Below are 13,431 nucleotides of genomic sequence, written 5' to 3' on the forward strand. Positions count from 1 at the left end.
ATGTTTGAAAAAATGGTAAATTTTATCATTATTCACAGTTTTCGTTCTCTTCACTACACCCCACTTCTGTGATGTCAGATTTCCTTATATGTGCAACCCATCTTGTCTTATGGTGAATTTCAATACCATCTATTTTGTTATTTTATTATGTTATGTTATCTTACTATGATATTATGATATGAATTTTGATTTGATATTATGATTCAGTATTTTATCATGACATTATAATATGAAATTTTGATATTGGATTATGATATGGTATTATGAAAATTATGATATTTTATATGTTATTATGATATGACATTATAGTACAATATTTTGATATGGGATTATGATATGATATTTTGATATGACATTTTGATATGATACTTCTATATGATACTGTGATATGATATTTTAGTATGATGATATGCTTACCATACCTTTTTATTTTGCAGACGTATGTATCTTCACAGATCAGGTCAAAGGTTACCACCTGAAGCTGGCGGGGGTGAACAGAGTTGAAAATGCATGTCAAACAACTGTAAATTGCAGCAAAACCAAGATCTGTCATCATTATTATAATGAGTATAACTGAATATTCATCATCATCATTTTGTCATCCCTCATGATCATCATCATTTTTACCATCATTCCTGTCATTGCATGGCTCATTTATTGTTCCCATTAAAATCTTTATACTGTCTGTAAGCATCATCATTATCATCATCAGCAGCAGCATCACAGAAAACATTTTGTCATATTGATCAGACTATCAGTGACTTTATCGAATTTGAATTCTCGGGCACATGGAAATGTTTGTCATTTGAGCCACACCATGAGAAAACCAACATAGTGCATTTGCGACCAGCATGGATCCAGACCAGCCTGCGCACCTGCGCAGTCTGGTCAGGATCCATGCTGTTCGCTTTCAAAGCCTAATGCAATTAGAGAAACTGGTAGCAAACAGCTTGGATCATGACCAGACTGTGAGAATGCACATGCCGGTCTGGATCCATGCTGGTCGTGAGCTAACTGTGTTGGTTTTCTCATGGTGTGGCTCATTTTATGTTCTCAGACCTTACTGTGTTTATACAAAATTGTGTTCCAACTATATTAATATAACAACAACTAACTTGGTTATAGTATTAGGTATTTTCATGTTGTATCTTCATAAAGCTATGATGAAAACATGTTTATGAATTATTTTTATGTCTACTTCAAATTTGAACAGGTTCAAGATTACAAAATCGAGTTTGGAATCTAGACCAAAATCTTCAGTTTTAAGGGTCTTCCCACATATTTTTGGCAAAAAAAATTTCTCTCAAAAATCCATAAAAGTGAGTCTCTAAAAGTGACTACCCGGTAGTGGTGCAAACTTACTGACATAAGAGTTTTGCAAGATATTCTTATAAATAACCGAAAGATTGTGTAGAAGGTAGTAAACCATTGCCAAGCTTTTAAAATATTGCAGAAAATTTGCATTCTTCTTACTTTTTTATCAATACCTAACTTTTATTTTCACCCACTTAATCATTTTTAATGTCATATACATACATTGTATGGCAAACAGTCAGACTTAAAATGTATGTCTACCTTAGTGTATGAGAAATTGATACCAGATACCCACTGTTTGCCATAAATTTTGTTTAATATAAATTATGGTCTGCCTTTGGTTTCAGTTTAATATATAATTATCAAATTATATACATAGGTACATTGTATTTTTATTCACAAGCTTGTGATATGCAACCAGTCAAGGGAGATATATAATCTGACTGCTTGCTTTAAAAGCAGGGGACTGCTTAAAACAAGTTAAAATAATGGAGAATTATTGTAATTTTGCTTTTTATAACATGTATATTATTTTCAAAGAAATTTGGCCAAAGATCTTTTATCACTGCAGTTAAAGCCCTGCTCCGTGGCTATTGAAATTCTATTGTGTGTATGCAACCCATGATTACAATAGGTAACAGTTAATGGCCACGCGCCACACTTTAGCATGCAAAACCACAGGTATTTTATATAGAATTTTATATAAAATAGACTCTATTTTGACAGGCGTCTCTGTTCATAGTCAGGATTTTCATGCTTTTTCAGTGACAATTTAAGGTTAAAAGGTAGGACTGGAGCAGGTCTTTAAGTGTTAATTAATTTATTTTTATCTTTTCATATTTTGTGGTTTAATTATTAAAGATTGGCAGTAAAGCTTTTGCCACATTACCCTTAATGGTGCTTGAAACTTTCTTGTTTATTTAGATATAGGTGAGGTAGGCATGGTTATGGACATTTGAAACACTGGTATGTCCTTGCATTCAGCCATTTTATGTCTGTTTGATTTATGTTTGATGTCTTTACGGAAGGATTACTTTAAAAAAAAACCTGAAAAGTTTTCAATACCGCTTGTATAAAATTCAAATAATGTGACAGTTACATGTATAAGCAATACTGGTGTTTCTCAAGCTAAACGTGTACAAATATCAAGTTGACATTGATATTGTATCTGGAAAAAAATCACCTTTTTAGCTCACCTGTCACAAAGTGACAAGGTGAGCTTTTGTGATCGTGCAGCGTCCCTCGTCCGTGCGTTCGTGCGTGCGTGCGTAAACTTTTGCTTGTGACCACTCTAGAGGTCACATTTTTCATGGGGTCTTTATGAAAATTGATCAGAATGTTAACCTTGATGATATCTAGTTCAAGTTCGAAACTGGGTCACATGCGGTCAAAAACTAGGTCAGTAGGTCTAAAAATAGAAAAACCTTGTGACCTCTCTAGAGGCCATATATTTCACAAGATCTTCATGAAATTTGGTCAGAACGTTCACCTTGATGATATCTAGAGCAAGTTTGAAACTGGGTCACGTGCCGTCAAAAACTAGGTCAGTAGGTCAGATAAAAGAAAAACCTTGTGACCTCTCTAAAGGCCATATTTTTCATGGGATCTGTATGAAAGTTGGTCTGAATGTTCACCTGGATGATATCTAGGTCAAGTTTGAAACTGGGTCACGTGCGGTCAAAAACTATGTCAGTAGGTCTAAAAATAGAAAAACCTTGTGACCTTTCTAGAGGCCATATATTTCTCAAGATCTTCATGAAAATTGGTCAGAACGTTCATCTTGATGATATCTAGGTCAAGTTCGAAACTGGGTCACGTGCCTTCAAAAACTAGGTCAGTAGGTCAAATAATAGAAAAACCTTGTGACCTGTCTAAAGGCCATATTTTTCATGGGATCTGTATGAAAGTTGATCTGAATGTTCATCTTGATGATATCTAGGTCAAGTTCGAAACTGGGTCACGTGCCTTCAAAAACTAGGTCAGTAGGTCAAATAATAGAAAAACCTTGTGACCTCTCTAAAGGCCATATTTTTCATGGGATCTGTATGAAAGTTGGTCAGAATGTTCATCTTGATAATATCTAGGTCAAGTTCGAAACTGGGTCACATGCGGTCAAAAACTAGGTCAGTACGTCTAAAAATAGAAAAACCTTGTGACCTCTCTAGAGGCCATATATTTCATGAAATCTTCATGAAAATTGGTCAGAATGTTCACCTTGATGATATCTAAGTCAGGTTCAAAAGTGGGTCACATGCCATCAAAAACTAGGTCAGTAGGTCAAATAATAGAAAAACCTTGTGACATCTCTAGAGGCCATGTTTTCCATGGGATCTGTATGAAAGTTGGTCTGAATGTTCATCTTGATGATATCTAGGTCAGGTTTGAAAGTGGGTCACATGCCATCAAAAACTAGGTCAGTAGGTCAAATAATAGAAAAACCTTGTGACCTCTCTAAAGGCCATATTTTTCAATGGATCTTCATGAAAGTTCATCTGAATGTTCATCTTGATGATATCTAGGTCAAGTTCGAAACAGGGTCATGTGCGGTCAAAAACTAGGTCAGTAGGTCTAAAAATAGAAAAACCTTGTGACCTCTCTAGAGGCCATACTTATGAATGGATCTCCATAAAAATTAGTCAGAAGGTTCATCTTGATGATATCTAGGTCAAGTTCGAAAGTGGCTCACGTATCATCAAAAAGTAGGTCAGTAGATCAAATAATGAAAAAACGTTGTGACCTCTCTAGAGGCCATATTTTTTATGGGATTTGTATGAAAGTTGGCCTGAATGTTTATCTTGATGATATCTAGGTCAAGTTTGAAACTGGGTCAACTGCGATCAAAAACTAGGTCAGTAGGTCTTGAAATAGAAAAACCTTGTGACTTCTCTAGAGGCCATACCCTTGAATGGATCTTCATGAAAATTGGTCAGAGTGTTCACCTTGATGATATCTAGATCAAGTTTGAAACTGGGTCACGTGCCTTAAAAAACTAGGTCAGTAGCCCAAATAATAGAAAAACCTTGTGACCTCTCTAGAGACCATATTTTTCAATGGATCTTCATGAAAATTGGTCAGAATTTTTATCTTGATAATATCTAGGTCAGGTTCAAAACTGGGTCACATGAGCTCAAAAACTAGGTCACTATGTCAGATAATAGAAAAAACGACGTCATACTCAAAACTGGATCATGTGGGAAGAGGTGAGCGATTCAGGAACATCATTGTCCTCTTGTTTATTTTTCCTTTTAGTACAGTAAAATGGTGTAAAAATACTTCAGAAAATGGGAAAAGCATGAAACTTGGTACATAACTACTTTAAGGCAAAATACTAAAAATGAGCATGAGACCCACTCCGAAAAATCCAATATGGCCGAAAAATCCAAGATGGCCACCATATATGTATATATTTTCAAAAATACATAATATCATATATAAAATTTCTATTGACACTTACAGTTATCAGTATAATAAGCTAAAACCACCTGCCTGAATAAATCCAAACATATTATATTAACAAAAATACCGCTCTTCCAACAAAAATGAAAAAAGTTGTCTCCCTTGGATAAAATGTGCTATTAAGCATAAGAAAAGTCATAATGCATTTATATGAATCAAAATTAAGTATATAATGGTAACTGGCATATCAAGAAAGTTTAAAAATGCAACAGTCTTGTGCAGAACTTTACAACAACTGTAAATTAATTAATTATAAATACATTCGAACTTCGGTAACTGGAACCCATCAGGACCGACTAAAATTATTCGAATTATCGGTAGTACTAGTATGAGTGATCGGAAAATATATTATAAAAGAATTTGTTTGGGACCTGACGATAGATTAATTGAAGAATGGTGTTCGAATTATCAGAGTTTGAGCAAATGAAGTTTTAGTCTGTAATGTGTATTAGTGAATAAATGACATGTGTTTCACTTTGTCATTAGTTTTCTTGACTCAGAATTTGTAAGTGTTGCTGTATTCATTTCAATTTATTTACACTAAGAGAACTAATGACAGTTAATAAAACTATATAATTCATTAATTATGTTAGTGTGATAGACGATGTGAACATCCCTGGCCTGTCAGATCATCATGATTTCTTTGGGAAAAAGTCATTGCCGGTTGATCAGCGTAATCAAATTTACATTTGCATGTCCCTGTAATATTCTGTTTTTGTCAAATTGTAGCACATTGTGCCATAATAATGGTTTTATAGTTTAATGTCATAAGCATATAATGTACAGTCACTAATGTCCTGATCACTCTCAGGCAAAGACCATGAAGATCATACTGCTTCCTGAAAATTTTGACTCGGTGGGGACGGGGATCAAACTCGAAAAATGTGCAGTTCTAAAGTTCATACTGCGCGCTTTTAACATCCTTGCCAGGTTCTCACGGCGTCTAACACGTTCACACTAATTTTCTTACCACGCGCTTCTTCACGTCCAGTGTGTTCTTACTACATTCTTAGTACTATCAGTCAGATTGCACCTCTCGCTTACCATACTTTAACCATATGCTTATCACCTTTTCACTGCATTCGTCGGCTACTTATAAATACTACGCCATGCGCCTCTTTTTTTTTCATTCCTTCTGCAAGTTATATTGACATAATTGTGTCCGCATCTACACTCAGCAACCATAAATTACAATAAATGACGACACCCCACCCCACCCCAACGCCCCAATGAAGAAAAAAGAGCAGTCTTATAGAGAGAGACTGCGGTGGAATAAGCAAAAGCAGTGTGAAGGATATACGGAGGTCCAAAAGTCCACTACAAGCTGCCAGTGCTGCTGAGTCCATGATTATGTGGCAATTCCTGATGATGTTCGATACCCATTGCTGATTGAAAACGAAGTGATTGGGAATTGGATCCAGTATTCATACTTAATTATCAGAATCTGAACCAATCATGGTGAGAACCTGCTGCAAACGTGACATAGATGTGTTAAGAACCGAAAGAACGTATAAATAACCTTATGCGGTATACTTCAATGTGGCATGCACGTAGCATGGTCATAGCACACAAGCGTAGATAAGTTGTAGTAAGAACTCCATTAACGTAGCAAGAACGCAATGATAACCCAATGACAGCGCAGTGAGCACGCCATGCAGCCTTTCCCGTCTGCACCACGCTTGTACTATGTCCTACTAGGTTTTAGTTAATCATTACTACGTCCTTCCTGCTTCCTGATTAGACCGTGTTCTCACTACCTTTGTTTTGAACATGTCCAAAATTCGACCGCGTTCTCTACACTCATGGAGACCATAATTATTAATTATCATGTTCTTATCGGAGTCTACTGTATTTCTTCTACATTGTACAAGTTCTTACTGCGTCCTGCTAGTTTTTACGACGTAGTGGGAACGTGGCTGAGTGTAACGGGGGTATAAATTAAGAGCAGAATCTATCATTTCTACAAGAAAAATGTGCTCTAATATCTATTTCTGGACATTTTACTGAAATTAAAATTAAATTAAATGTGAGTACTTGAGGATTTTTCTAATGAGCACAGGTACATTCGAAACACAATTTTAATACCAATTTAAATTACTAGTTTTAAGACGACAAATATTATCTATTTACCATTTGTACTTCCAGTTAAGCAGTTCAATGTAAGAATAACACTGTCTTGTCAAACAAAACTAACCAGTACAGTTCGCGCTTACCGGTGAATCAAGCTTTTAAATGCATTTTCTACATCTTCCTACAAACAAACTGTTCGTATTATAGACTATTATATTTCTGGGGTATAAATGGAGGCTTTCGATACTCTTCTTTACAGCAAAAAATGTCAAGTAGCTTGATCAACCATCTGTTCACATATAGATTAGGGCTATAATGTGCATTCCTGCATGGTCTGCACACCTCTTGAACATACTAAAAAAGGTTGCCCATTAGGTCGGGCACATATGGGTGTCGGGTGTTCTATCATTTTCCTAAAATTCCTAGTCAAGATAAATAAGGCTGACCAGAGAGATCTTTGATATACTGGAACTTTCCAATAGTTTTTATCTCAAGTACCCGAGTCTCGTACCAATAGCTCCTCAAGTGCATTTGCAACCTCGATAAAGTCTGTCGAGGAAGACGTAATTTGTCAAACGTGCTGAAATGCTCTGCACTGCCTTATGCAAGTTAACTAAAGTTGTCGACAATCTCGTGCTTGTGTGTACTGACAAAAGTAACTGACATGTACCTTATTTCAGATTTCAGCTCACTGTTCAGAGTAATATATTTCACAGAATAGTTACTAAGTGTTGTCCATGACAACAACTTTTATATTTTCAGCCTTACTCTTCTTTGTTACACAGTTAGCAATTTATTACGCAGACATTGTGACTGCGGGTGCATAATAAGGAACATTGTTTCATTTGATCCTACTAGCCCGTCGCTATAATCTATTCTTGCATTTCGAAGTCCAAAACTGAAAGGGGTAGTTGTCGTACTTGGTGTCAAAGAAACTACAATTTTATATAGCAACTAAGTTAATTGACCATCACATTCTCCATATTACTTACCATCTATAAACAAGGTTTCATAAAGAAGTCTTTAGAATTTGCAATTTTGAAGTTATTGAAGAATCCGCCATTTGCAAATGATGGACCGACATACAGACGGACAAAATGATGTACAAGAGGAGAAAATAAGATAACAAGCATGTTCTCAATTTGTCCCTCTGTCTATGTAAAATTTCTCAAGAAACAATCTCTCCTTGTTTTGAAGAAATGCAGGATGACACTTTGTGTCATATTCGTGCACTATTTGTTGCCTGACAACAACATTTGTTGCCAAAGGAACAAAATTAAATGACATTGGCATTCTCTGCATTACCATCTATCCATGTACCACGTATCAAGAAAAATTCTGCTGTAGTTTCAAAGTTATTGCAGTATCCCACTCTGCATGGCTGACGTATTGACATGCATACAGGGGCAACCCATAAGCCCCATCTGGCTAAATACTGGTAAGGGAATAATAACAATGTTTCAATATGCTGCTGTGGAGGGAATTCAAGTGAAATAATATAAATTACATATATTAAAACAAAATATTCTTAAAAATATGAAAACTACACAATGATAATAGTAAACGAAGTTTTAAAGGTTAGATTTTTGCCGTTACCATGGAAACAGAAAGAAACTAACATCATTTGAATTGATATTTTTGCATTTGATGCAAATTTAGGATTTATTTTATTATATACATTTATATTTAGTGCATTTTGGGGGTGAATGTAAATATAATGACCTTTCATTAGAGTCTTCTAAGGTAAATATTGAGTTTTGGCGGCCATTTTGGAAAATGGCCGCCATATCGGCCATCTTGACAGATATCAAATGGGTCCCATGAAAAAAATGTTTTTAATGCTTTAATAAATAGCTGTGCCAATTTTGGTGCTTTTCCCATTTTCTGAAGTATTTTGGCATTTTCTGTTACGAATTGATCGCACTATTTCAGAATAAGTAATTCTAATTCATAAATTTGTAAGTTCAAGATCAGCAAATTGCAGACCGCTTTATTATGAGCCTTACCCTGACAAAAATGAACAGGGCAAAATCCTGTAATTCATACTAATTGTACACGTTCAAAGAAACACAACTGATTTAGATCAAAGAGTAAATCTTTCTGATTATAGAGATTGTATATATGGCACTTCCAACAGCAATGTGATTGAAAATTTTAACTAGCTTATGCTTACTGCGGGCTGGTTCAATGGAATACCAAGGGAAGGAACACTAAAACTACATTGTATAATTATGTCTCCCCCATAGGTGGGGGAGATATATTGTTTTTGTCTTTGTCGTCCGCAATACGCTTCTCCGGCTTTCACAGGTCAAACTGCTGGCCGGATTTGACAAAACTTCACAGAAGTTATCAGTTCCAAACCTAGTTGTGCATATCGCAGGCACATTCCGCTTCACTGCACAAAATGGCCACAAAAGCTAAAAATTGAAAAATCTTGTCTAGCTTTCACAGGTCAAGCCACAGACTGGATTATGACAAAACTTCACGGGAGTAATCTGTACCAACCATAGTTGTGTATATCGCTGGGATATTCCGCTTCACTGCACAAAATGGCCACCAGAGCTAAAAATAGAAAAATCTTGTCCGGCTTTCACAGGTCAAACTGCTAGACAGATTTCAACGAAACTTCACAGGAGTGATCAGTACCAAGCCTAGTTGTGCATATCACCTACTGTGACTTTCCCCTTCGCTGCACAAAATGGCCGCCAGAGCTAAAGGTATACATAGTGGGGAGACATAATTATGTTTTTGTGACAAAAACACCTAGTTTTTAGTATATACAGCTACAGATATATACATACTATGTTTTACACTGCAGCAGCTGAAATATGTGATATTGTTTTGTATATTATTTAATATGAAGAAGTTCAGTTTCTCAGGCTTAATTATTATTTAAATTGTCTTGTTTACATACGGAGGAACAATGAGTAGAATAGAAGTAAATATGACTGTGCATAGGACATAGTGAAAAAAATTTGAGCTGCACCATGAGAAAACCAACATAGTGTGTTTGCGACCAGCATGGATCCAAACCAGCCTGCGCACCCGCACAGTCTGGTTAAGATCCATTGCGTTCACATTCAAAGCCTATTGGAATTAGAGAAACAATTAGCGAACAGCATGGATTCTGACCAGACTGTGTGGATGTGCAGGCTGGTCTAGATCCATGCTGGTCGCAAATGCACTATGTTGGTTTTCTCATGGCGCGGCTCATTTTTTAAAATTTAACTGGTTTTGTTGGTGTTTTACTGGAGGGATTTAATGGTTTATATATGTTGTAATTAATGGTTTTACATTACTATGTATTGTTTAATATTGCCTTTTAGCAACTTGTGATACTTTTTGTTAATATTTATTATTTTGTCTGTTTTAGGCTCAGTATATATTTATTTTCTTAGGCATCAGTTCTAGCCAGCTTGACCGACTCAATTAGAATAAGGGTACCAATCATGAAATTGCCCCAAGAATAATTCCAGGGTGAGGCAATGTATTTAGTGTGGTGTCTTGACAGCAGACAATATGTCTCAAAACATTTGCCTCATGGTGGAGCGGTGAGAGTGGGATGGAGTGTACTTCCTCATGCAATTAATCATAAAGTATTAGTAAATAAAATCTGTAAATAGATCCTTTGGAAGCAATGAATGCAACCAAGACTCAGTTTGATTTAGTCTGTTCATGAGAGGTAATGAAATGTGCTGCAACACCTCTCACGCCTCCTAGCACCGGCTTAAACAGAACTATTACACATATACTGAATAGGACCAGAAAATATAACAACTCTGAATCCAGGTTTCAGAAACATCACAGCTGTAAATTTTACAAGGTATAATCTGTGATACTTGGACCACCCCAATTTTTAGAGACTTTTAAAATGATATTTAAAAAAATCTTAGATTCTTCTTTTCTGTTTAAGAAAATGCGGATCCTTATAGGAGTTCATATAGGGAATTAGTGGGGCGTAGTAGTAAGCAGGGGAAAAAACTGACCATTACACTGGGTTCAATTCCCGGTCTGGACTGATATCCCAACTAGTGTTCAGTGCTTGGTGATTTGTTTAAACTGGTACCATTTCCTGCAGTATCAGGATATTTTGGACGTAAATAATACACCTGCCAATTGGGCTCGGCTGGAAATAAATTGTTCCGTCCGTTCCAGGTGGGGACTTCTGTCAGTTACCCATGTAAAACAAGAAACTTTTACCTTTAAAAGTTTTTTATCTATTCTAAAATGAAATTTATATAAGGCGTAAAAAAAAAATTGTTTGTTTCTGGTATCCCAACCTACCCTAAATTTTTGGCCCGACCCTAAATGTTTTTATGGCCTTGGAGAACAATTTTTTCAACTTTTTGACAAAAAGTTGCAAAACTGCAATTTTTATGCTTTAAACATGGTCAGTGATGTTAGAAATCAACTTACTGATGCTCTAAAGGCATAACTCCCCTATTTGTATTCATTTTTTGACACAAAAATATTTTCCGAAAAGTCTCCCTTAATAAAAAAAGATTTTTTTTTTATTGTTTTTAAATTCCAACCTACCAACCCTAATTTTTTTGAGCATTTTACCGGAAACAAAGAATTTTTTTTTAGGCCTAATGACCCTCACAAAATGTAGGTAAAAAATGTTGATGAACTTTACCTGTAACTTCTTAAAGAAATGATGTTAGTACACTGAATGTTCATTTTTATTAAGATTGTGAGGCACATTTATTTCTTTTTATTTTTTTGAAGAGTTTGTGACCTGTGATATATAGATATTGCTGTGATAGAATTACATGTAAATGTATTAGTCTGTTTACAGTGGCTTTCAGTAGATTATATGGGTTTGTGCAAATTAGATGTACATAAAATATTACATGTTATAGATATACTTAGATATAAACGTTACACCACTATCAAAGAATAATAGTTGTGTAACTGTGTCATATCGATTTCAATATTAAGGTGAATGGCCTGTATCAGATTACATTTTTATGTCTCAAATCTAGATTAGAATATTCAAAATGTTGAAATTTTATTTTGCATTGTCATTGTTAAATTAGGACAGATTGTAAGTAATTTTTGACTGCTTAGCAAAATTTCACCTGTATTTATTTGGTATTATCAAAGTGATGGCAGCAAGTGATTCTGCCTTTACAGCCAGTGCAGACCAAGATTGGCCTGCTCATCCCTGCAGGCTTATCATAGTGTGCTCTGTTCGCAGTTCAGTCTGTAAATTTTCAATAAACACCCCTTTGAATGATAAATGGTATTGCCGTGGACCAGTCCATGTTAGAAATTTAGCAGGGTAAAGGTCAACAAAGTGATGGCAAATTGAATATTTGTTGTTCAGTCTAAAAACAAGTTTTAAATTTCTATAATGAAGTTGTCCCGCTGATCAAGATCTATGATGGTCACAAATGCAGAATTGTGCCCAACATGATAAGGATTAAAATGTTGAAGAATGGGCCAAGAAGATGGTACACCAACATCGGTAATGGTTTTATAATCTGCTTTTAGTGGCATTTTTACAGTTTCATATCTCAAATTTGTATTTTATTTGCACTTGTTTTTGTTGTTTGTTAACTTTTCTGTGATTTTCACCTGTCACAAAGGTAATTGTGTAGTAAATTGAATAAAATGTTCTATAGAGGCATTTCAAATGTTGTTTTTTGCAAAGCACAGTAATTATTATTGATATGATTATTGTGTCACCATCAAAGTTTTTTAGGGTCACATTTTGATTAATGCTTTGTAACAAACTTTCCAATGTTGATGCGAAGTAAGTCCTTAGCTGAAAGGTCGAGCTGGACCAAATTATTCACTTCTCTAATTTACTGATTGACCATGATTCGGTTTAGACTCGCTTATTAGCTCACCTTTTGTGACTGCTTGATGTCTGTTGTTCGTCGTCCTTCAAGCATCCATCAACAATTTGTAAAAAGATCTTCTTCTTCAGAACTACTGAGCAGATTTACACCAAACTTCGCAGGAATGATCCTTGGGTGGCCCACTTTCAAAATTTCCCAAAGAATTAAAATCCACCCAGAACCTGTTGCCACGTCAACTGAAAGAAAAATCTTTAAAAATTGTCTTCTCTGAAACTGTTGGCAGGATTTCAAAAATATCTATTTTGTAGAAATGATCTCTAGGTGACCCTCTACAAAAATTGCTTAAGTCGTTGTATTCCGGTAAAAAACATGTTTAATTATAATTACCTGATGACCTTAGGTAATTAGGGGTCACTTGACTGTGACCTTGACCTACTGACCTACTTTCTTGTTTTTTTTGGTTTTTTTTAAGATACAGCCTTGAAATTTGGATGACATATACAGATTTACACACTGATCTTAAAACTGACTTTCAGTGACCATGAATGTGACAGACTGACCAACATCCTTAATATTTAAGCATCAGTTTGACATTTGAAACATGTAGCTCATATTACTCTAGTAAGCGATCCAAGGTCATCATGGTGTAATTGTAACATTGGGACATATTGATACTGATATGAAAGATCAAATTTCTTGTTTTGACACATTTGAAAGATCAAATTTCTTGTTTTAAGATGTTTGCAAGGGTGCAAGAAGACAAGATTTTGAGCCACACCATGAG

The 13,431-nt window shown here is 35.3% G+C and overlaps 1 protein-coding gene across 1 annotated transcript in view; it reads left to right on the top strand.

Moving 5' to 3' along the window:
* The window catches only part of LOC123559745 (myosin-7-like), a 34,397-nt gene extending 29,160 nt beyond the window's left edge, over positions 1 to 5,237 (top strand). Inside the window, exon 8 of the mRNA XM_045351805.2 lies at positions 438 to 5,237. Coding sequence (XP_045207740.2) covers positions 438 to 504 — 67 coding nt within the window. The 3' untranslated portion in view covers positions 505 to 5,237. The remainder of the gene's footprint in view (positions 1 to 437) is intronic.
* Positions 5,238 to 13,431: the final 8,194 nt, after the last annotated feature.

This window comes from Mercenaria mercenaria, chromosome 10 (assembly GCF_021730395.1).
Source record: "Mercenaria mercenaria strain notata chromosome 10, MADL_Memer_1, whole genome shotgun sequence".
NCBI lineage: Eukaryota > Metazoa > Mollusca > Bivalvia > Venerida > Veneridae > Mercenaria > Mercenaria mercenaria.